Source organism: Glandiceps talaboti, chromosome 19, assembly GCF_964340395.1.
Source record: "Glandiceps talaboti chromosome 19, keGlaTala1.1, whole genome shotgun sequence".
Lineage (NCBI taxonomy): Eukaryota > Metazoa > Hemichordata > Enteropneusta > Spengelidae > Glandiceps > Glandiceps talaboti.
This window is the reverse complement of record NC_135567.1, coordinates 6817689-6844713: the sequence shown is the minus strand read 5'-3', so window position 1 is coordinate 6844713 and position 27025 is coordinate 6817689. Positions and strand designations below refer to the sequence as shown.

Below are 27025 nucleotides of genomic sequence, written 5' to 3'. Positions count from 1 at the left end.
ATAATGATGAAACAATTTTGTATGTTCCTACAATCTCAACATGACTTCTATGTGACTTGTCTTTAATTTCCAATATTTTCAGAAATTACAAAACTTAACATCAGACCAAAGTTTTTCACTGCTAGTCACAATTGTTTATGACATCTCATATCAAGTGTACAAATGCACCAGTTACATTTATTTTAATTAGCATCCCAGTGAGGTATCTCTAAATGCAATAAGTCTGTAAATAGTGTTGTCAGTGTGAAGTAAAAAGTTCAATTGTCATACATTACAGTTATTGATAATTACAGTTGGGACAATCTCATTACACTGTTAGCTGTTACAACATTCTTTACAAATGGACTACAGTTAGAAGGTCCACATGTTAACCTTACAATTAAAGTGGTGTTATTTTACACTGGATATGGATGATATTAATAATTAGATCCAATTGTATATAGTATTAAAAAGCAAAACTAATTGAAAGGAAAATTGTGGAGTCAAACCCAGTGATAGTTTGGATGCCAAACTATGGTTCCTAACCCTAACCAAAGTCTGGTCAAAGTCCCTTAATCAGCACACATTCCTGTGTTCCCTCATACAGCATTCATATAAATATGATTATGTTGTTGCGTCCCCCACATGATTGAGTTTAAACATACCTGCGGTGGAGTCCTGGTTGGACATTGGACATTGTAAAAACAGTACCAAATTAATATTTAATGAGCAGTGATGACACCCCTTTATTACTAGTTGTATGTGCTGTTCATGTTTTACTCACAATAAGGTTGAGCCATAATTAACATCTTTCGTCAGAGCCTTCACTATACTGTGAGTGAAGGTATAAATCATAAAGATACTGTATAGGAACTAGACTAAACCACTGATGAAACAAGTTAAATTAGAACAGTCCAGTATATGGTATATTCAACGTGTTGTGTTGTTAGGATGTAGGTATTAGTATTATCTGTCAATACAGGGATACGATATCTTTCATGTAGTCCTAGTCAACACTTTTAGATCACACTCTGTCAGAGACAAACCTTTCAACAATTGTGTCTGTTGTGATTTATTATTATAGTCCTTTTTATTAAGTCTTTCATCCAAAGTTTTGGTTAATTTAACAAACACCTACAGGTAGATTCTCCATCGTGATTAATACACATCGATGATACTGACACCACAGGTCTTGCCTTCTCCTTTTGACATCCTATCTGAGCCAACCTCTTCCCAACAATTTATGTCTTCCTTTGAATTCAATACTCTTTGTTACTTCTCTACTAGCTGAAATAAAGAGAATGATTGATCGAAAATTAAAACAATCTGCTCAAGTGCTAAAGAACACTCATTAAAATTTTTAGCATAACTGAACTGATAAGGTTCAATAGTGCTATAGGCATCACTATATAAGTGTCTGCCTGCCTGTCTGTCTGTCTGTCTGTCTGTCTGTCTCTGTCTCTCTGAGTGTGTGTCTGTGTGTGTGTTTGTGTGTGTGTATGTGTAAACAACTTAAAGTCAAAAACTACTGAACTGATTGCCATGATATTTGGTGAGTCCATTACCTTGGGTTTCTAGTTGGGAAATTGTTCTAGTCAAAATGATCTCATCACTGCTGTGATTTGGGTAAAAAATGTGATTTTTGTGAAAAAACTTAAACTCAAAAACTACTAGGCAGATAGGTCTAAAATTTGGTGGGAACATTCTTAAAGGTGGTTACATTAAGAATTCTTCACATGATGATTCCATCAATAATATGTAAATTAGGGCTAAAAATGTCTTTTTTTCTAGCAGATTAAGCTTAAATTTCAAGGGAATGTAGGGATCTGCATGTGCAGAAATCTCAAGCACCATCATGGTGATCTCATTAGTGATCTGCAAATTAGAAAGAGGGGGAAGGGGACTCCGAACACCATTAATGTTAAATACGTGTATGACATTGCAGTACTGCTGCAGAGAACACTGCAAGCACTCATACAAATACACTGAGTATGCCACACTTGTACTCACATGTCATGGGGTTCTATCATAATCCTTAGCAACATACCTTGCTTAAACCTGCACTAGCTGCAACAGAGTCCATTTTTAGCACAACTGAACTGATAAGGTTCATTAGTGCTATAGGCATGGCAAAGTATCTGTCTGTCTGTCTGTCTGTCTGTCTGTCTGTCTGTCTGTCTGTCTGTCTGTCTGTCTGTCTGTCTGTCTGTCTGTCTGTGTGTGTGTCTGTCTGTCTGTCTGTCTGTATGTCTGTCTGTCTGTCTTTCTGTCTGTCTGTCTGGGTGTTTGTGTGTGTGGATGTAAACAATTTAAAGTCAAAAACTGCTTGACCGATTGCCATGATATTTGGTGGGTCCATTACCTTGGGTGTCTAGTTGGGAAATTGTTCAAGTCAAACTGATCGTACCACTAGTTTTTTATTTGGGTCAACAAATCAGATTTTTGGTAAAAAAACATAAACTCCAAAGCTACAGTGCAGATCGGTCTGAAATTTGGTTGGAATGTTGTTAAAGGTGTTTAGATTAAGAATTGTTAACGACATGATGATCCCATCAGTGATATGCAAATTAGGCATGAAAATGTGTCTTTTTGATCAAAAATCTATAATTCATAAACAACAGCAGATTGTCAAAAATCTATCATTCTAAAATACCTAGTAGATTGGGCTGAAATTTAATGGGGAGGCATCTGGGCATGTGTAGATGAAAGTGTATTCACAACATGATAATCCCATTAGCAATATGCAAATTAGGTCTAAAAATGTCAATTTTGCTCAAAAGCTTACATCTTGAAACTACTTGAATGGGGTTGAAACATGTTGGGGATGTTTCTATGTGTTATTCTGCAGTTATTGTTGAAAACATTTTTAAACATTTGGCCCTAGCAACCATAACCACGCCCTTAGCAAAAGTGAAATAACAATGCATATTACAAAGATAACAACATGGATGGTAGGTAACCAAATGCAGATTCAAAAAATTTATGCAAATATGCCTAGCAACTAGACCACGTCCATAGAAACGGCTAAATACAGTTGTGCTACAATGCCATTGCTGCTATTTTGACACCCCAGTAAACATTTATGTGTATATATATGTATAAGTGTGCACAGAATCAAATACAATTACAGTATTTGATGGTCTAGACCATATATCACCACCGCCAACGTTATTATAGCATACAGATTTGATTACCCACAAATTAACAAGTGTAATCTCATTTGATAAGTTATTCAACAGATTTATACTATAAATTGTTGATTGTTTTGATTAGATTAAAAAATAGAGCTAGTGTAGTTTTAATGTCAATAATCAGGAATTATATGAAGATTTGTTTGTGATCTGATGTTCATAATGATTGCTGAAAAACACTTTGTACATAACATAACTAATCCTGTATGGATGAGAAATGGGTATTTTGTTAGTATTTGTTAAAAAAAATGTACCATCTTTTTAGCAAATCTTTTTTAGCATAACTGAGCTTCTTAGGTTCAGTAGTGCTACAGGCATGGCAAAGTGTGTGTGTGTGTGTGTGTGTGTGTGTGTGTGTGTCTGTGTCTGTGTTACTGGGCAGATTGGTGTCAAATTTGATTGGAACATTCGTAGTGTTGTTTAAACTAAGAATTGTTCATAACATGATGAGCTCATCAGTGATGTGAAAATTAGGTCTAAAATGTGTATTTTTTTATCAAAAATCTTTAATTCCAAAACGGCTGAGGATATTGGGCTGAAATTGATTGGAACATTCTTCAGTGTGTTTATATTAAGAATTGGTCAAAACATGATGATCCCATCAATGATGTGAAAATTAGGTCTAAAATGTCAATTTTGGTGGAAACTTACAAATGTATCTTGAAACTGAAATTGCAAGGTGAATGAGTTGAAACTTAGTGGAGATGTTTCTGGAAATGTTATTCTTCAGTTATGGTTGAAAACATTATGAGGAAATTTACCCTAGCAACCATGACCATGCCCTTAGAAACAGTGAAATGATGCATACTGCAAAGATAACAACAGGGATTGGTAGGTAAGTGAATGCAGATTCAAATATGTATGCAGATATATCTAGCAAAAAGACCATGCCCGGCCCATAGCAACAACTAAATAATGGTTTATATTGGAAAGATGAAAAGTGGGAAGGGCAGGGAAGTTAATAAAGGTTCCAAAAATGTATGCAAATATGCCTAGCAACAAGACCACCCCCATAGCAGCTAAATACAGTTGTGCTACAACACCATTGGCGGTATTTTCTAAAAAATGTAAAATACACAGACCAAGTCTATTTTTGCAGAACACTGAAAAAATTGTAAACGGATTAATTGTAGTACATTGTACATACAGGAAAGTGAATTGTAAACAGTCAACACAGCTAATCACAAGTAATCAAGCTTTTCATGCATGGTGACATTTTAATAAATTGTAAAGTACAGATTTATTCACAGACTAGAGATGTGATTAGCCTAGGGGATTACCTGTGTAAAGTCAAAGTTAATTTACAACTATATTCAAGCTATATGAACAGACCTAAAAGAAAGATCCCATATTACAATTTATTGTATTTTCACTTTAGAAATGTCAAGAAAATCTGTATTGTGTAATCAACTATAGTAACAATGCAAGATGACAATAATTATTGTATTATGTCATAGAAGGCATGTGTCCGTATTAAAACTATACTAGAATATTTAGGGTTTTATTAACTACTTTCAGGTGAATAAAATATTTGACAAACTCAGCCTGTGCCCCCTATCAAGTTGCTCAGACATTGTTCAGTGTTTGTCTTTGCTATGGATTCATGGGAGTCAACAGATACACATGTATTAGCTGAAACATGAATATGTATTCACTTAGTTTCAAAGTTTACAAAAATATCTTAGTTTATATCTGTGTTGTGGGGTTTTGCTTAAAATATCTATGAATATGTGTCAACTGATAAATATGTATACATGAAGAATATAGCACACCATTTCAATTAAATATTGACATAATTAACTGAAATAAAGTACAATCTAATTATTCTAATACATTACAATTAGTCACTCCATTGTAATTCTATTTTAAATTGTGTGGTTCCTACTAAGCTCAATTTTAGAATAGGTGGGATAGGTAGATTTGTTGTTTGTTTATTTTCATGTGTGAGTGTGAGTGTCTACTTCAGGTATTCTATTGTTTTCCAAATGGTCTCTGTGTTATTGGTTTCTCCTCATCAGATGTACAGCCATTGCAGATTGGAAGAACAGCTTTATTTTGTCTTTTGAAATTATTATCAGTTTTCGCATCCACTATTTCTCGTGAAACAACAATTTTTGTGATTTTTTATTCGAATGCGTAAAGGGTCGGTTTAGGGTCAGCAGTAAAACGCTAAGTGGGGATCAGGTAACCGGAACCAAACAAATGATTCTTTCAGGCCTCATTACGGGTGATGGTTGGCTACCAGTATTTACACATCAGTCAAAATTATACATAGATAATTGTGATTAGTATGCTATATAGTATATAATTCATGTCTGTATATTTGTGATTGTTGATAAATAACTTGTTGTTATGTATGTATGTATGTATGTATGTATGTATGTATGTATGTATGTGTATGTACATGTATGTATGTATGTATGTATGTATGTATGTTAATTGTACATAAGTATGTATATTGAGTAACAATATATACTTAGTTGGTGATGATATGCTAAAATAATGGTATTTTACAGAAAGAAATGTACCACATATAGTAATGTTGGTAGGATTTTTGTTGTGAGTGATAGTAAGATGTAGCGATATGAATAAGATTTGTATCAAGCCAGAAAGCTGTTTCAGGATAACTAGATTCTATTGTATATAGTTTTAAAAAGCAAATCTTATTAAAATGAACATTTGGGATGAAACAAGTTAAATTAGTAAGCCTTCAGTAATTAATAAGGGGTGGGTTGGGGGAATTAGGAGGGATGGGGTCTCTTTTTAGTACAACTGAACTACAATGTAGGTTCAGTAGTGCTATAGGCATTGAGCGGTGTTTGTCTGTGTATGTGTGTGGATTACTTAAACTCAAAAACTGTCAACCCGATTGCTTTGGTATTTGGTGGAGACATTACTTGTGGGGTCTAGTTGGAAAATTGTTCAAATGAAAATAATCGCATTACAGGTGTGTGATTTGGGTAAAAAAAATGTGATTTTTGTTGAAAAAAAATCAAACTTAGAAACTCCTGGGCAGATTGGTGCGAAATTTGGTGGGAACATTCTTAAGGGGTGTGATAAAATCAGATTTGTTCATGACATGATGATTAGGGCTAAACATGTGTCTTTTTGGTCAAAAATCAATAATTCCAAAAATACTGAGCAGATTGGGCTGAAATTTAATGGGAATGCATAGGGATGTATAGATGGAGAAGTATTAAGGATACAATGATGTCATGAGTGATATGCAAATTAGGTGTGAAAATGTTAATTTTGAGTGAAAAAATTCTATCGCACAAAGTACTTGGTCAATGAGACTGAAACTTGGTGAGATGTTTCTAGAAGTGTTATTATGCAGATTTCCTTCAAAATATTTTGACACAATTGGCCCTGGCAACCATGACCACGCCCTTAGCAACAACCAAATGGCAGTATATATTGGTCAAAAATAATAACATCTGGTAGGCAAGTGAGTAAACATTCAAAAAATGTATGCAAATATCCCTAGCAACCATGACCACGCCCTTAGCAACAGCCAAATGGTCGTGTATTTCACAAAGATAACGGAATAATACACGATTGAATAAACATTCAAAAATGTACGTAATTTGCCTAGCAACAAGACCACAACCATAGCAACAGCCAAATAATCACGTATATTGAAAAGATAACAACAGGAATTGAAAGATAAATGAATAAACATTTAAAAATGTATGCAAATATGTCTAACAAGAAGACCACGCCCATAGCAACAGCCAAATGATGATATATTTTGCAAAGATAATATCAGGAATTCATACACAAGTGAACAAAAAATGCAAAAATGTATGCAAATATATCTAACAACATGACAACGCCCATAGTAACAGCCAAATGATAGCGTATATCGCAAAGATAACAACATGGTTGGCTAGGCAACTGGGTAGTCATTCAGCAAATGAACACCTATTGTTAGCATGGACTAGCATATGGATAAACATTTTTAAAAACTACAATTGTGCTACAATGCCATTGGCGGTATTTTTACAAATCATTTCTTGGGGAGGGCCATATTTTAGGAAATGAGATGAGGGGAGCAACACATTTCACTTTGACTAACTTTATTGTCTAGCTTAGCATTATTTTGTGTTGTTGACATCCTATTGCTCCGCATTGTATACAAACACCATGCGAAATAGCCAGTAAGTGAACACTTAGTGACCCTCAAAAATTAATATTGTAGTTAGCTATGGGTATGAGGTGCTCAAAACATATTTAACTTTTACTATAACATCCTTGTAATAAACAGCCTAACCATGCAATATAGTTGGTACGGGTACAATTAGTGAGCCCTAAAAAATAATATTATCTTTGCATACTATATCACCCTTGTAACCATGGTAATGAACAACCCAATGTTGCCTTAAATTTTGGTTTAGGGTTAGATATCATATCAAACCATGTCATCAAACCGCTGCTGGCAACCATATGGCATATAGTGAATTAATTATCAGTTGTGAGGAGAGAAGTGGGTCTCACAGGAGTAAAACGGGAACAGTTGGGTAAGGTATTAGGGATAATGTTTAGATATGTTGACAGTCCCAATGATAACATTTGGAGCCAACTAGTATTTTGGAGTTAATGTTCTGGCCTGCAACTCAGTCATTGAAATCCAAACACAGGTACTGATTAATGCAATGAGTTGACACAAATAAACTGTGGTAGTAGTAGTTGGAGAAATAACCAATGCCTTTAAAACTTTCAATGTGGTGGAAGCAGTGGGATTACTTCTTTTAAACCAATTGATTCCAGTCCCTTTCCATGTCTGACAGCATTCAAACCATGTTTTAAAAATATTTTACTGGGGAAGGGCCATATTTTTAAGGAAGGAAATTTAGGGCAGGACACTTTTGGCTCAACAGAATCTGAGGAGGGTCACCTTTTACGTAACAGTCCAGGCCTGATTTCCCCTGTCCCTTCCCTCCCCTAAAGTGCTAGAGAACATTCATTATATTATAATTTTTTATCATTAGCCGAGATATATTTGTCAAAATTAATGTATACACTTATAGTGGATTATATATTCTTCGTCTGAAACTGATCCTTGCAAAAAAAAAACTAAAATCATATGAATGTTGTTCAGCGTATTATATAGTACACAAAATAAATGATGATATATTACTGTCATCTCTTTCTTATAAAACTGTGTAAGAATATGACAGGGTCACAGATATTGATTCTTTTCAAAACTCTTTCTAGTTATTTAACAAGGAAGTGTTTTGCTCTTCTGACAAAAGTTGTATTCAGTACTTGTAACTTTTTTTCCAATAGTTTTGTTATTGTGGTCTACAGAGATGTTATGATAGATAGTCTTGTCAGTTATCATGTCTAATTAAAACATAGCGTAAGTGAAATCCTGTTAGATTACATCACAAAATATCTGAAGAATGTAAACATATTTAAGTTGTATTCAACATTTGATATTGGCTTGTGTAACTGTTAACTGACGAACAATTGACTTTGGTGTAGTTGTGATGCTTGAGTCTTTAAAATGTTGAAAAAAAAGAAGAAGGTTCATTTGACAGTTTTTGGAGTGTTTGGATAATTACATTTGTATGTCAATATACAAACCCATGTACACTAAATAGATGGTAAAGCTCAGTGAAGGAGGTGCTGTCCCTTTTAGATTTGAAATGATAATGTAATTATATTAAAATGGGATTTGTCAGTTCATCATATTGGTTCATGTTATAGTCTCTCAACAAATACATGGTCTATTACACCTTTGTGAGATTTCACTAGTTATGAGCATGGTAGTTAAGGTAATATTATCATTGAGGTATAAGGGGAGATACCTGAATGGTATAAATGATTCATTTCTGTATTGCAACAAACTCTGTAATATTGTTTTAACAAGACATGCAATCCTTGCATTGAATTCCATTCTAATCAAAACTATCACAAATGGCTCATTAAAATATATATTCAATAAGATTGCACATGTATAACAGTATATGTACATGTATGTGACATCTGTAAAGACAAATTTGTTTGGAGTTTACCATTCTAGAATGGTAGGTGATACTTCCATGGTAAAACTTGTTTTAATTGTGGATGGTTATAAATAAATAACACAAACACAGATTGTTAGAGCATAATTATAACGACTGTTGTATTCTTATAAGACTGATAACATGTTGGGGAGAGAGAGAGAGAGAGAGAGCAAGTTACATCCTCATTAAGATATATATTATTGGTAACTTAAGAGAATCAATATGCATGTTTTTAGGGTTTCTTAGCATTTCTACTATAGTGCGATTGAAAGATGTGATTTCAGGCGGTGTATTTAAAATGAAAAATATGGTTTTATCACTTAGTATTTATATGCAATCAGATTCCAGAGTTCTACACAAATTGTTGCCGATTTCAAGAATTGTCATGTGCTTGGCATTTTTAGGGGAATAAGTCCACAACCTCCAATTTTCAATATTATAGTTAATATTTAGTATTTATGCAATAAGATTCTGGAGTTCTACTCATAAGTAATTTCTATTAACTGCCTTACTTAAAAATCAAATCCCATGTTTATCACACTTTGTTGTTTGTATTTGTCTTTATTGTCATCACAATTTCAGTCTAATGTCTGAAATAAAATGTGTATGTGTATATTACAATGACTGTGTTTGAGTTAAGTCATTTTTAACATAAGTACACCACCCGAAATCACTTTATAAGCACGCTTTTGGTAATAATACAATAAAAAGTGATAAAATCAAAGCATGCTTTATTTGGTCGAATTCAACATTTTTTGAACATCTGCTGTCTATTTATCCGTTATACAATAAAAGTGATAAAAACCATATTTTAAGTGTACTCCCAAAATCTGGATTTTTTTAATCTCTATTCATAGGCAATGACAGTTTACCGGGGGGGGTAGGTCCGGGGCATTTGTCCTATGGGGGCATTTGTCTGGGGGCATTTGTCCTAGAACTGTGTAGAACACAATATAGCACATAGTTGAGTATTCTTAAGTTGTATAGTCTTTCCAGTAGGATGGTGGTTATATTACATGGCCACTTCTGGATTTCATTGGTGACTTGGGTGATGTAGCAACTATTGGTTTAGGTGATAATGACGTTGCTTCCTTGACATCAGGTCAGTTGGACCGTTCAGAATTACTCCTTGTAGACAGTGGTGGTTTGATGATATTGGGAGTATGAGATGTCGTGTTTGTTTCTCCCAAGTCTTTAGAATCTGCTGGTTCCATTATTTTCTTGAAGTGTGCTCTGCTACGTCGATAAGTTGTGTTGGATGACTCAACTTCTTAAGATCTTTCATCCAAACGCTGTGTGACAATGGCTTTTGGCCATTTCTTTTTTCCTAGAATGAACAGTTTCAGCATTCTAACCACATCACCTTCTTCTAACACTGGGAGATCATCTAAGTTTCTGTCATAGTATACTGCTTGTGTTCTAGTCCTATGGGTCATTAGGTGTTGAGCTGGATTTGAGCCTCTTTGTTGCTTTAAAACTGTGCCTACATTTGTACCTAACTTGAACACTGAACTACACTGTGGTTCAAGGTAAAATGCCTGTCTGTTTGTCTGTCTGTCTTGTAGATGATGCAGTGATTTTGGTATTGAATTTTACCTCTCGAACTACTGGAGATGAAATTTGGTTATGATTCTGAAAGTTTTACTGAGAGTCTGCAAATTGTGAATGTGTCATACTTATGTAATTGACCCTAGCAACTATGACCAAACCCTTAGCAACAGTCAAATGATAGGTTTCTTGACAATTATAACAGGGATGGGTTTGCAAGTGAATAAACATTATTGTAGAATATGTAAATGCCCTTAGTAACAAGACCACACCCATAGCAACAGGTAAACAATGACGTATAATGCCAAAATAACACTGGTGATAGGAAGGTAAATGAATGAGCATTGCGAAATTATATGCCGAGAAACAAGATAGTGCCCATAGTAACATTTAAATGATGGTGTATATAGCAGGTATAACATTAACACCATGGATGGGAAGGCATGGGAATAAATCTTCAAAGAATGTATGTCTATCAAGAAGACCACGTTAATCATTACAGATAATTAAACTGTATCATCAACAGTTATGCTATGTACAACGTCATTGGCACTTTATAAAAATGGTTAGACCTAATTTGCATATCACTAATGGGATCAGCATGTTGTGAATGCAGCTCATCTACACCTCTCCAGAGGCAGCCCCATGAAATTCCTGTAGGTATTTTAGAATGATAGATTTTTGACAAAAAGACACATTTTTAGACGTAATTTTAGGTGCAGCAAATGAGTCATTTTTCTGAAATTGTTTCAGAAAGTTAAAACATAGCTAATAAACACTTTTTACGTTTGATTCAAGATTGGAGAGGAAAGTGAAAGCTGTTCGTATCAGCCCTCCCACTGCGATATTACACAACCTGTCCTCCCAACAGATGTCCCTGCCCACTGCCCGCTCCCCACAATTTTCACCAAGGTTTCCTCTCTCATTGCTACCCACTACCAGACATATGGCATCTGTCCACTATTAATTGAAGCCCCAATGTTAAATTTACTCAGGATGCTATTTGATATACTCACAGCAAATAGTTTCTCCTTCTAATATATACGTATTGACAGTTGTCAGTTGACATATTAGATTGTGCTGCAATCTCAATGCACTGCCTCACCAGTTTCGATGACATACGTGGTCAAACATAAATTATTATATTACACAATTAATTTGCCTCTTGTGAATATTGTAAAAAAAAAATAAATTTGCCCACTGCCTTCCCCTTTCCCCATATCTTACAGCTGAAATATATGTTGCCAACTGAAATACTGGGTTATTTTTCCCCTCCCTCTGGCCAAGCTTGGAAATTGCCCGCACATTGAAGAATCGTTAATGAACAGCTATTTGCACGAACAGCTTCGTTGGCTACACCTGTAATTTGCATATCACTAATGAGATAATCATGTATTAAGAATGTTGCCATCAAATTTCAACCCAATCTGGTCAATAAATGTGAATCTGTTTTAATGGCATAGGAAAATGTCAGTTGAGTATTTCCATTTAACTTAATAGTAAACTAAAGTATAGGCTAATAAAATACCATGAAATTCAAGCATTGGTCAACATTTTGGGCTCAACTCAATGATATCAAGGCCTGGTGCAATGTAATATCAACAGTCTTATTAAAAAATGACAGAGCAAAAATGTGTGGAACAAAATTAAATACATATGTGTATGTTATAAAACAAGAAGAAATTGGGGTTTTAGTAAATTATCAGTTTAGTACTGAAATTATGAATGACACAGGTAAGAACCCACTACATGTACTTCATGTTTGTGCACAGGGAACCCAGGAACTGTGTTGCAATCTAACGAACAAACAAACAAACAAACAAACAAACAAACAAACAAATCAATAAATAAAGAATAAATATATATGTATGGGTAAATGAAATATGTTAAACTCATGGATAACTGTCTATAAACATGTCTATATGTATATACATGTCTGTATACTATTGAAATAATAGACTATTTGTTTCTATATATCCTATTTATACTAACAACATATAGATGGTATATATAGAAACATATCCTATATTCTCTCATTCAGAGACCGGTATATACATACATATATGTTTATTGATAGTTATCCATTACTTTAGAATCCCATGTATATTTATTTAGGTTTTTCTGTTTATTATTTATTTATTTGTTTGTTTGTTTGTTTGTTTGTTTGTTTGTTTGTTTGTTTGTTTGTTTTGTTTATAACACCATTCCTGGGTTCCCTATCATATGATGCCTGGCTGAGATGAGTTCAGTGGGCTGGGCATTAAGTAGCACTTTACAGTATACCTCCACACACATTGTTGTAACATAAGCGTGTCAGTGCTCTGTATTCCGTAACAGCAGTAAAAACACCATTGGTCTGTTCTACACACCACTATGATAATAACTATAATGTAAGTATAGTAACTAATGATAATAAATGATAATTATAGTAATAATAATGATTTATTTTAAGAACCAGCTCATAAACTAATAACATTTCACAAAAACAAAGAAAAAAAAAGAAAAAAAAGTTTAATTTACAGTACATAGTTAAAAGCAATCCATCAAGAATCCTTTCTAAACTTTACTGTAAAAAAATCACAAAATCAGATAAAGATGCTGTAATTAAAATATTGTTACTCTCTTTGAGTCTAAAATCAAATTGAATATGAACAATTCGAAAAATTACGGATAAGTGAGTTAGCCTTTAGGTAGAATAAAGAGATATCATTTGACATCTGATAATAACTGTTTTCCAAAAAACTAGAACATGTAGACTTATTTCCAGATAATTAATACGTTCAAGTTTTATACGAATATTGGATTTTAAAAATAATTGCCAGATATTATATATTATTCCAATTTTCAGGATAGATCTGATAGATTAGTTTTGTTTTATATAAAATAATGTATATAGATAATAAAACACAGGCTAAACCAATGTATAAATCACAGGTTTAACAAAATATCAGGATTAACAAAATATCAGGATTAACATGAAACAATTTCAAAAAAAAGCTTTAAATTACAACCATGACTCGTTTGAAATGTCCTTAAATGTACCGGTAGGTGTTTGATAAGATAAAGATACTGTTGTGCTTTCTTTATGAGGTGTTCAGTATTTCTTTGCCAAAACTGTCGATGTGAAAGATGAATACGAAGGAATTTGAAAATACTGACAATTTCAACTTAATCTCTACCATGAATATCCAAATTATCACACAAAAATCCTCAACAAAATAAAAAAAAATTGACTAATCAGAAAGATTAATGATTTCTCGCACAAAATCTGTCTGAAATATCTGTAATGAGAAAAAAACTATGAAAACAACATCCTTATAGACTAGAATCTATATAACAAATACTATCTAGAAGCAACAGGAGAATCATTGTCAATAATCCTTTAACAGTATGTAAAACCTCAAAATGCGATATGACCACCCTTTATCTAAAAACATATGTATCAGTGAGTTACCAGTCCACTAAGACAAATGTACAGACACTTGCATCATATCTATAGTGCTTTGAGACATTTAGATATATAGCATTTTTGTTTTTTGCATAATTCTGTATCTCGACTTTAGTCCTGGTTACAAACTTTTGTTGGTAAGTATCGGGAATGAAATATACACTGAGCTTGAATATACACTGAGCTTGAATATACTCTGAGCTTGAATATACTCTGAGCTTGAATATACTCTGAGCTTGAATATACACTGAGCTTGAATATACACTGAGCTTGAATATACTCTGAGCTTGAATATACTCTGAGCTTGAATATACACTGAGCTTGAATATACTCTGAGCTTGAATATACTCTGAGCTTGAATATACTCTGAGCTTGAATATACTCTGAGCTTGAATATACACCGAGCTTGAATATACACCGAGCTTGAATATACACTGAGCTTGAATATACACTGAGCTTGAATATACTCTGAGCTTGAATATACACTGAGCTTGAATATACACTGAGCTTGAATATACTCTGAGCTTGAATATACACTGAGCTTGAATATACTCTGAGCTTGAATATACTCTGAGCTTGAATATACTCTGAGCTTGAATATATACTGAGCTTGAATATACACTGAGCTTGAATATACTCTGAGCTTGAATATACTCTGAGCTTGAATATACACTGAGCTTGAATATACTCTGAGCTTGAATATACTCTGAGCTTGAATATACTCTGAGCTTGAATATACTCTGAGCTTGAATATACTCTGAGCTTGAATATACACTGAGCTTGAATATACCCTGAGCTTGAATATACCCTGAGCTTGAATATACTCTGAGCTTGAATATACACTGAGCTTGAATATACACTGAGCTTGAATATACACTGAGCTTGAATATACACTGAGCTTGAATATACTCTGAGCTTGAATATACTCTGAGCTTGAATATACACTGAGCTTGAATATACACTGAGCTTGAATATACACTGAGCTTGAATATACACTGAGCTTGAATATACTCTGAGCTTGAATATACTCTGAGCTTGAATATACTCTGAGCTTGAATATACACTGAGCTTGAATATACACTGAGCTTGAATATACACTGAGCTTGAATATACTCTGAGCTTGAATATACTCTGAGCTTGAATATACACTGAGCTTGAATATACACTGAGCTTGAATATACACTGAGCTTGAATATACACTGAGCTTGAATATACACTGAGCTTGAATATACTCTGAGCTTGAATATACTCTGAGCTTGAATATACACTGAGCTTGAGTCCAATTTGGGATCTTGACTGTATTCTTCATAAACAATAAAGTTAAGTCAAATTAGAGTATCTCAAGTTAAAAAAAATGTTTACTAGTTTACTAACCAATCCTACATTTTCCTAATTTACCAATCAAATGAAGGTCAATATCAAAGTCGAGGCAATATGTAATGAATGTTGAACGTTTTTGTGTGTTAGATGTCAATAAAGTATGAGTAGCTGTCTTAGTTTAGTACTTGGTTGTAAGGTGCCAGTTCCCTTATCCCATAGTAAGTTAACCCTAAATATACCTGTGCTACAATATTTATGACAGACTATATAATTTGCAATCTGATTTGCGGCCTTACAGGTCAGTCTGCAGTAGTTTATAGCAAAAAACTAATGTGGGTGTTTCAATAAAAGTGAAAAATTGAGGTGACCGTGTAATTAGACTATGACCTTGACCTTGGATCGAAAAGATCAGGTGATAAGTGAGTTGCCCGTCCTCTAAAACTAATATATAGACACTTGCATCATATCTGTGGCACTTCGTGACCCTGAGATATTCAGTAGTATTACATTTTGGTGATCCCGATACCAGTTGTCTTGGTAACAGAAGTTTATAATAAAAACAACTCCGAATATGCCTTTGCTTTATTTTTCTAAAAAAACCTATATAATTCGCTATTTTCTGAGCGATTTTCATCTGTAAAGTTCATGTCTGATGTTAGCAATAGAAAAGATTCCGACAGTGTTTTAATAATTGCAAAAAATTAAGATGACCTTGATTTTTTTTACAATGACCTTGACCTTGGATCGAAATAATCATGTAATCAGTGAATTGGTTGTCCCCAAAACATTATATACAAACATTTACATCATATCAATAGCACTTTCACATTTAGTATATTAACACCTTTGGTGTAGTTGGGGATATTGACAGCAGTTGTCTTGGTAACAGTTTTGTTGCTAGGGTATAAAGCAACTTCATATATACTTTTTTATGTTTTTTGGAAAGAATGTATGTTTGGCTATATTCTGACTGACTTACAGCTTTACCAGTCATATCTGATAGAAGTATAGTGAGTTTGCACAAGAGAATCCAGAGGGGCAACATCAGTTTTCTGAAGGCCTATCTGTAGATGTTACACTATCCAAATATACTGCCAAAATTTGTACTTCAAGCTGGGTAATTTTTTTTCCAAATTTCAGCCCTGACTATTGTATCCTCTCCATCAATATGGTCATTCCCTTATATAGGAAACAAAAAGTGTTATGAGAAATGCCCCCTAATAAATAGTGAGTATTCCCTAATTTGACTTCAATATTTGTATCAGTGCTTCAAGGAATAGTAGACAAAAAGAAAATGTAGTAGTGTAAGGTCCATTTTATTGACAGTATTTCAGTTTCATTTTTCAAGAGTCCAGGTGCCCATCCCAGCAGCCCAGCCCATGAATCCAACCACAGAGCCTGGCTCATTGCTCTGTGCAGCCCTATGGTTCAGCCCAGGTTTTAGTATATGTATATAAACAGTTATTTAGTCTAAAATTGCCTCTAATTACTGTCTAATCTTGTAACCATGGTAGCCAAAATATGTGTGAGCCATGCCATCCAATCATAATTTACCAACTTATGGTGTTGTCCATACAGATGTGTATTTGACATGTACATGTACATATAACATGGTACACAGTCATACTCAGTGGTATTTCTGTTTACTCTTTTGTGTGTGTCAAATTTCAGATTCACACATGACTTCATAAGTATGTATTATTAAATTATGTCTAAGATGTGTAGGGACATATTTTGGTCACAGCACACTGACTGAATAATATTTCTTAATTGTTTAGCCTACAGACACTTGAATCAAACTGTATGAATTTTTTAGCCTGACTTTTCCCATCTCTCTGTGCAGAGAAATATAAACATGAGAGACCTAAGGTTCAGTAGTGCCATAGGGATCACACGGTGTCTGTCTGTCTGTCTGTCTGTCTGTCTGTCTCTCTCTCTCTCTGTCTGTCTCTGTCTCTGTGTGTGTGTGTGTCTGTGTGTGTGTGTGTGTGTGTGTGTGTGTGTGTGTGTGTGTGTGTGTGTGTGAACGACTTAAAGTCAAAAACCACTGGACCGATTGCCATGATATTTGATGGGTCAATTACCTTGGCTGTCTAGTTAGGAAATTGTTCAAATCAAAATGATCTTACCACCGGTTTGTGATTTGAGAAAAAAAAATGTGATTTTTGGTCAAAAAACTTAAACTCAAAAACTACAGGGCAGATGGGGCTGAAATTTAGTTAAAACATTCTTCAGGGTGTTTTTACTAAGAATTGTTCATGATATATGATGGTCCCATCAGTGATATGCAAATTAGGGCTGAAATGTGTCTTTTTGGTCAAAAATCTATAATTCCAAATCTACTGAGCAGATTGAGCTGAAATTTAATGGGAATGCATCTAGGGATGTATGGACGAAGAAATATCAAGCATGCAATGATTCCATGAGTTATATGCAAATTAGGTGTAAAAATGTTCATTTTTGGTCAAAAACATATATCTCAAAAAGTACTTACTAAATGAGTCTGAAACTTGGTGAGATGTTTCTGAAAGTGTTATTCTGCAGATTTTCCTCAAAACAATTTGACAATTTGGCCCTAGAAACCATGACCACACCCTTAGCAACAACCTGTAATTTGCATATCACTGATGGGTTAATCATGTACTAAGAATGTTCCCATCAAATTTCAACCCAATCTGCTCAATAAATGTGAATCTGTTTCTATGGCATAGGAAAATGTCAGTTGAGTATTTCTATTTAACTTAATAGTAAACTAAAGTATAGGCTAGTAAAATACCATGAAATTCAAGCATTGGTCAACATTTTGGGCTCAACTCAATGATATCAAGGCCTGGTGCAATGTAATATCAACAGTCTTATTAAAAAATGACAGAGCGAAAATGCGAAGAACAAAATTAAATATATTTGTATGTTATAACACAAAACAAATTTGGGTTTTAGTAAATTATCAGTTTAGTACTGAAATTATTAATGACACAGGCGAGAACCCACTACTTCATGTTTGTGCACAGGGAGAGGGAACCATGTTGCAATCAAACGAACAAACAAACAAACAAACAAACAAACTAGTAAATAAATAAAGAAAAAATAAATTAATATGCATGGTTAAATGAAAGATCATTTTAAACTCATGGATAACTGTCTGTAAACATGTCTATATGTATATACATGTCTGTATACTATTGAAATAATAGACTATTTGTTTCTATATATCCTATTTATACTAACAACATATAGATGGTATATATAGAAACATATCCTATATTCTCTCATTCAGAGACCGGTATATACATACATATATGTTTATTGATAAATGCCAGGCATTTAGAATCCCATGTATATTTATTTAGGTTTTTCTGTTTATTTTTATTTACTTATTTATTTATTTATTTATTTATTTGTTTATTTATTTATTTATTTATTTATTTATTTATTTGTTTTTTGTTTGTTTGTTTGTTTGTTTGTTCTTTCGTTTATTTATTTATGTATCTGTTTATTTATTTATTTATTCATTTGTTTGTTTGTTTGTTTGTTTATAACACCATTCCTTGGCTCCCTGTGAAAATGACTCCGGTTTGAGATGAGTGCAGTGGGCTGGGCATTTAGTAGCACAATTTCCAATCCATTTTATGCAAATGGCAATAATTTAAAGTTATATATTATTATATTATATCGTTATTATTCATTTTGTTTTGTTCCACAAACTAAATTTCTTTGAATCATTTTGATAATTCTGTCTGTTGTGTTTAGTAGATTTCTTCCCTTGCAGTAATAAGTCATTTCTGAGATAAGTTTTTTTTCTTTATTTACCTATACTGGGTGATTAATTTCAAGCTTAGTTGTAATTCCATTTCTACATTATGTAATTTAACTTGGCGAAAATATAAAGTTATGAAAATCACACGTTCCAAATAATTGCAGTAGAGAATCAGACTAGCACATTATAATATAGATTGAGTGCCAGTGTGATATCAAATCATCTCTAACCCCCTAACACAATGAACAATGAATCACCTGATGATTTAACTCCCTAACACAATGAATATTAATAATGTTATTAATATCATCACCCAAGTGGCTGCTTACACAAATGTGACAAAATGTTGTAACTTGTAATCTCTGTTTAACTATATGTATAATCAGGGCTCAAAATTGGCAGTAGTCAAGGGTATATAGACTACCAAACATTGTATCTTGACTACTAAATTGGCAGTAGTCAAGGGTATATAGACTACCAAACATTGTATCTTGACTACCAAATTGGCAGTAGTCAAGGGTATATAGACTACCAAACATTGTATCTTGACTACTAAATTGGCAGTAGTCAAGGGTATATAGACTACCAAATATTGTGTCTTGACTACCAAATTGGAAGTAGTCAAGGGCATATAGACTACCAAACATTGTATCTTGACTACCAAATTGGCATTAGTCAAGGGTATATAGACTACCAAACATTGTATCTTGACTACTAAATTGGCAGTATTCAAGGGTATATAGACTACCAAACATTGTATTTTGACTACCAAATTGGCAGTAGTCAAGGGTATATAGACTACCAAACATTGTATCTTGACTACTAAATTGGCAGTAGTCAAGGGTATATAGACTACCAAACATTGTATCTTGACTACTAAATTGGCAGTAGTCAAGGGTATATAGACTACCAAACATTGTATTTTGACTACCAATTTGGCAGTAGTCAAGGGTATATAGACTACCAAACATTGTATCTTGACTACTAAATTGGCAGTAGTCAAGGGTATATAGACTACCAAACATTGTATCTTGACTACTAAATTGACAGTAGTCAAGGGTATATAGACTACCAAACATTGTATCTTGACTACCAAATTGGCAGTAGTCAAGGGTATATAGACTACCAAACACAGTATCTTGACTATATATAATGATCTCATCCATGATATGCAAACTTTGTGTAAATATGTTAATTTTGGTCAAAAATGTATGTCCCAAAAAGTTCTTGGTCAGTGAGACTGAAATTTGGTCTGATGTTTCCAGATATGTTATTCTGCAGATTTGTTAAAAATATTTTGACCCAATTGGCCATAGCAACCATGACTCTGCCCTTAGCAACAGCTATAGTAGTATAAGAACTGATGGGAAGCCCACACTTCCAGCATATGATACTCACAGACATTAACACTCAAGTCATGACATTCCATGTATTGTGTTTTCTAGCAAAGGTGCTGGTCCCATCAGTTCTTATACTACTCAAATTAAAGAGACGTTTTCATAATATAACGATTCCTGTGTTGGAAATTGTTGTCTGAGCAACTACCAGAATTGCAAGAAAATAGTAATTTTGGAAGTTCTTCATATATCACATGTAGACATTACAGCAGAGATTGCTGTCATAGTTAGTTTCTGAAAGAAGAACACAGTCATGCATAAAGTCAGAAGGTATCTTGGCATTTTTATACATTCTCTTGAGAATTTACCAAGAAACTTGTGAAGTTATACAGTGTTTTTTCTTACAATCACTAGTTTTCCAAGAGAGTAATGTTCTTCCAGATGTTTCCAAAAAAGAGGTCTGAATTCTGAATTCTTTTTCCATCATACAATTTTTGTAACATTTGTTAAAATACCATTTTCAGTAATGGGCATTGTAGTTATATTCTAACAAGAGCACTTTATTCTCATGATTGAGCTGTCAAATAACATGTTATTTATCCGAACTAAGGAATTTTTAGCTCCGCTGTCAGCGAAAGCTGAAAGCGTAGCTTTAGGTATAGGTTGTATTAAGGTATAGAGTATAGGTGGAATCATTGGTGTCCGTCAAATTTATAGCTCCGCTGTCAGCGAAAGCTGAAAGCGTAGCTTTAGGTATAGGTTGTATAGAGTATAGAGTGTATAGGTGAATCATAGGTGTCCGTCAAACTTTTATATTTTCACTATCTTCTCTGAAAGTAACAGCCAGAATACTTCGATATTTGGTGTGCATGTTCCCTGGGGGGAGGCTATTCAGATTTGTTCATGCCAAATTGATCTGTGCTATTTTCAATGTTTTATGATTTTTTTTCCAAAAATGACATTTTTATCAACTCCTCATAAACTTCAAGTCAGATTGCTTTGATATCTGGTGTGTTGATGCAGAGAGGGTAGCTTACTTAGATTTGTTAATTTCAAGTCAGCACGTCTTCTCTTCTATTTTTTATGATGATTTTTTTTGTAATTTGAAAAAAAAATGAATATGTTAATGAGCATTATGACCGACGCCATATTGGAAATCAGTCCACGAGACTTTAGGTAAAGTGCAACTTTTCAAAAGACACTATTGACGTCAAACAAGCAATGTAATATATGCTATAGTCTTAATTCTACGCATTGTGCGCCCAAATGACAAATATTTGTTTGAAAAAGGGTTGTAAACTTCAATCCAAATTCTCTACCCCTCCTACAGAATGGTTCATTCCAGTATATGCACCTCACGATCAAGTGAGAGGTTACTAAGATGCCTATTGCAGGTAGTCCGACGGGATAGTGTCTTTTCGATAGGTATATTAGGGAGCTCAGAATTCAAACCACCGGTTATGTGAATTCACGGTCATAGTAAAATTCATTTGATTTTTAATTTGCTATTTTGACCAACGGTTGTCTATTCGCGATAAAATTACGATTAGTTTGGAAACGGGGTAGATTTTCTATGATTCCGTGTCATAAAAGCTTATCATGTGTTGTGTAGTTTTCGAAAAGCACACCCGGTGGGAAAGTCGCCCAACAGGCGATCTCGCGCCATTGCTGAAACATGCATTGTCTGAAAGTGTCTGTGAATAGCCAAAACATTGCCTTTAGAAGTAAAAATCCTCCAGGCCGTTTTCTAGGGGGAGACCCCTAGAACCCCCCCCCCCCCCATTCACACACACTCACACAAGAGGTGGACATATCCCAGTCTCAAAGCTCTTCCCTCTACAACTTACTGTCAGATGCTATGAAACTTTATTCAGGGGGGTCAGTGACTTTTTGTCAGCCCAATGGAAAAAAACACTGACACCCCTCCCCCATCCCCCAAGCTGGAGAAACTGACCGGTCTATCTGAATGTTTGAGCTCACCAATCAAGTTTCCGATTTGTATTTTCAGTGTGTCACCATACCATGGCATAAAAACTGTCAACGATGTTTATTTAATTGAAAATCAAACATGTATGAAATATGTAGTTTTCTAAATATAATATGTGTGTGATAGAACAGCATCTTTTTACTCTCTCTATTACCGTGTGCCAAAACCAAACAGAAAATTGTGGCAACAAATGTAGGTGACTTACGACGTTATTGTCAATTATACCTAAAGCGTCTAAATTAAATGCCAGACGCACAAGGGTTACACACTTCCGTTGGAAGCCATCAAAGTTTCTATCATTTAGTGATCGCAGGTCTACCAGTAAGGAATGAACACTCGACTGTAAATTACGGATTATGGAGGCTGTGGTCGAAGTGGAAGCCATGGGCAGACGCTAGACGAGAGCAATTCTCAGCAAGAGACAACGGAAGCCACGTGGTTCATTCTTGACCTGTTTCTTCTTGTTAGACAGTACTACCTAGCCTGTTTCATATTAATACTCGCATTATGCATATCGAATAATCTACGAATGGCATAACGTCATTACAAAATCGCCGCATATCATGTCATCATCTCGCATCGCAGTATTGCATATAGTCATCTCATGTAGTCATGTCGCATGTAGTCATCTCATGTAGTCATATCGCATGTAGTCATCTCATGTAGTCATCTCATGTAGTCACATCGCATGTAGTCATATCGCATGTAGTCACCTCATGTAGTCATATCGCATGTAGTCATCTCATGTAGTCATATCGCATGTAGTCACCTCATGTAGTCATATCGCATGTAGTCATATCGCATGTAGTCACCTCATGTAGTCACATCGCATGTAGTCATCTCATGTAGTCATATCGCATGTAGTCACCTCATGTAGTCATATCGCATGTAGTCATCTCATGTAGTCATATCGCATGTAGTCATCTCATGTAGTCACATCGCATGTAGTCATATCGCATGTAGTCACCTCATGTAGTCATATCGCATATAGTCATCTCATGTAGTCATATCGCATATAGTCATTGCAGTATTGCATATAGTCATTGCAGTATTGCATATAGTCATTGCAGTATTGCATATAGTCATTGCAGTATTGAATTTTCGAATATTGGCAGGCATTCAACGCCATACTACAATGAAACTGCTAACATGGCTAGTAACACTGACACGATTCCGTGTTCATGTTTTGGGACACATTTCTAAATACACGAAACCAGTTATTGAATGTGTAGTGGATATTGATATTCAGTTTGAAAAATTAAAATCCTGAACTTTATTTTGCGAACGGTTTTGTCATTTCTTAGTAATTATAGGGCCGACTGTATCATGTTTAACATTTATGTCAACCCGGAAGTACATAGACACGAATATAGACGAAGTGACTTGTTCATGTAATTAGTAACAAAATTTTGCTGTAACTGTTGGTAACCTTCAAATTTATTTATTTTTATATTGTAAATACATTCTAATATGCACTAAGGACAACACTATAAAGACTTGCTCTATGTAAGGTAATTTTTTGTCTTTTAAAAATGCAATAGTTAGATCAATGTGTACCAGAAATGTTATGTAGTATTTAAGCTAGAAATAAGACCACATAATATCTTATTACTCCCCCCCCCCCAATTAAGACAAACTACTCACAGAAAGCAACAAAAAAAGAGAAGAAGCTCCAAAACATAAACAAGAGAATAAAATTACAGTAAGGAGTTGATGATGCACAAACAACTACAAAGAAATAGACAGTTCAATTACAACACAGGGTTTGAAATAAATATGGGGTTTGGAAAAGTGAATTAGAAGTAGAGCAAAAACTAAGAGAGATGAAGAGCCTAAGTGAACAAGCGAAAGCACTTAAAGATAGGACCACCCCATTTTTTGCAAGACTACTACGTTATCAATTTTACTAGTCCTGTGGGATAATGACTTTTTTACTCTAGTGTCGGACCCGGAATTGGCTGAGAATGAGTCTCTTTCGGGTACTTGGGATTGTCGCCGTACGGAAACTAAGATGGCGATTAATACATTTCTTCCCTATATATATCTACTACAACTAGTACAAGTTGAATGTTGTTGACTTGGTAAATTTGTTAGAAAATTGAAATTCAAATTGCCTCAAAATTGTTTTAGATCCCTAGTTTATTTCATTCATCATTAAAATTTTCCAGGGTTACAGCTGTAAGACACTGGAATTATTTATAGCCAACCTCAAAATCCTCTTTTTTTTTCTTGTGTGCATTTCCCGGTCATTTTTTTCAGAGATTTTGTGCAATTTTTCATAACAGTAGATTTTTGTTATAAAATGGTGACTATGGTATAAAAGTACAATACATTACCAACTTCTGTGTAAAATGTGTTTTATAGTGAGACATCATATGAAACCACTAATCACTTTATTGCATCGCTAAAGCAAAACTGCATAGTGAAGAGCTGAAGAACTGAACCACTTGTACATGTCACCAAAATAAAAAATTAAATAAAAAAAAACCAGCGCAGCTATTCTGACCGATAGGTCGCTTGTTTTAAAAATGTAGCAAAATATTTTGAATTTTCTGATTTATGCACATTTATATTCATGTTTATAGTTCTTTTCTTGGTCATTATCATAAAACAGCTCAGTGAAAACAAACATTTTTTGCCCTTAATTCACTATGATTTTTTTGCAAATTAAGCTAGTTCCTATGAAACACTCATTCCAATTTGGTGTCTTTAAGTAAGATATTTCTCTGTAACATGGAATAACTAGAGTTGGCAGTGCTACAGGCATGGTGAAATGTGTGTGTGTGTGTGTGTGTGTGTAAATAATACTTATACGTCTAAAATTTACCTTGTGATATTTGGTATGCTTAAAATATCATTGTACACGTCATACTTGTAGTGTTCCATCTGCCTTTAAAATGATTACATTACAGATACATTATTATACCCAAACGGTTTTTTCTGGTTCCAAACAATGTGATGTCATGTAAATGACAGAATCTATTTTTTTAGAAGTACAAGTTCACTGTAACAATATGCGTTAAGAACCACACAGAACATGGTACCGTGATTGACACATTTGACCATTTTGAACACAGTATGGCAAGGAATATTATTGAGGTGCATGTCTAGGAATGTTTGTGATTTTACCAAAAATATCATCAATTCTTATAATGACTTCTGACAGGTATTTTATCAAAATAAATACTTTTACAGTACACATTCCATGTAATAAATACAAATAACGTCAAATTTTAAATACATAGTTTTTTTCTATGTGAACATTAACCAATCTATATATATAATAATAATAATAAGACTTGGGAAACATTTCAAGTAATTTTACACATATTATTGATATAATACATTGCAATATTATAACAGGAGGATTAATACATAATGTGTCTTTTAATTATAGTTCAACACGACAAGTCTACATTATGGAGCTCAGAAAGGGCATTTGGATATCTGTAAATTGTTGCTGGAAGCTGGGGCCCAAGTAAATGCTGCTGATGGAGTAAGTTGGTTTAGATGAACTAATATCTTATTTATCTACTCTGTGATGTGTACACACATCCCAATGTGACGTCAATTGATTTTTTCAGAGAATATTTTTACTGTAATTTATCAACTTGATAAGGTAAGTACCGGCATATTTTCATAAAAAAATCAGCTCCCCTTACAAAAAGATTTTATAGATATTTTGTAGACTACTATAGAAATTCTATAGAGTTATAGTTTGACATGTTTTTGTAACAGACTAGAGATGTGATTAGCCTAGGGGATTACCCTTGTTTATTCAAAGTTAATTTACAACTATATTCAAGCAATATGAACAGACGTAAAAGAAAGTTCAGAAACACACAACTCACAACCATTGCATTGGTGGCTCACTTCTACTAGGTCTGTTTTTGTGATTGGGTGATAATTCTTTTCAATAAAGCTTACAATTTGATATTAAGGCTGCTTTCACAAAAACTTGTTGGGGGAGATTTTTTTTTTTTTTCTCGAAAAAATGTGCATAGCGTGGGAGGGGTATCTGAAAAAATAATGTGGGTCAGGGGGGGGGGGGTACCTGAAAAATAAATTGACTTCATGACTCCTCATACATTAGAAACTTAACCTTTCAATAGGTGGTCAGTTATTTTCAACCATAGTGTCAGATTCCAAAAGATAAGTTCTGTTTAATGGCACTTGAAAGGTTCAATCCACACAATATGCTAGTTTGAAGAGATGTGCTTTCAATTTGTCCAAAAAAGTCTCCAGATTTGATGACTGACAAATTTCTTGTGGTAAGCCATTCCAAAGTTTGGAGTACAGTTTGAAAAATCACTGCTGCCATATGTCTTGTTGTTAAATGTTGTTGATCCTTCAAATTGCACATACAAAATAATATATCAACGTAAAAGTTGAATGGCACTTGCTGTTTTTGGTCCAAAAAATACCAGTATCTTAAAATGTGTAGCTT

General features: G+C 34.0%; 1 protein-coding gene across 2 annotated transcripts in view; it reads left to right on the top strand.

Moving 5' to 3' along the window:
- Positions 1-27025, top strand: part of LOC144450278 (uncharacterized) — a 105679-nt gene that overhangs the window by 34335 nt on the left and 44319 nt on the right. For both annotated transcript variants that reach the window (XM_078140878.1, XM_078140877.1), the window contains exon 4: positions 25976-26074. In XM_078140878.1, coding sequence (XP_077997004.1) covers positions 25976-26074 — 99 coding nt within the window. The remainder of the gene's footprint in view (positions 1-25975; positions 26075-27025) is intronic.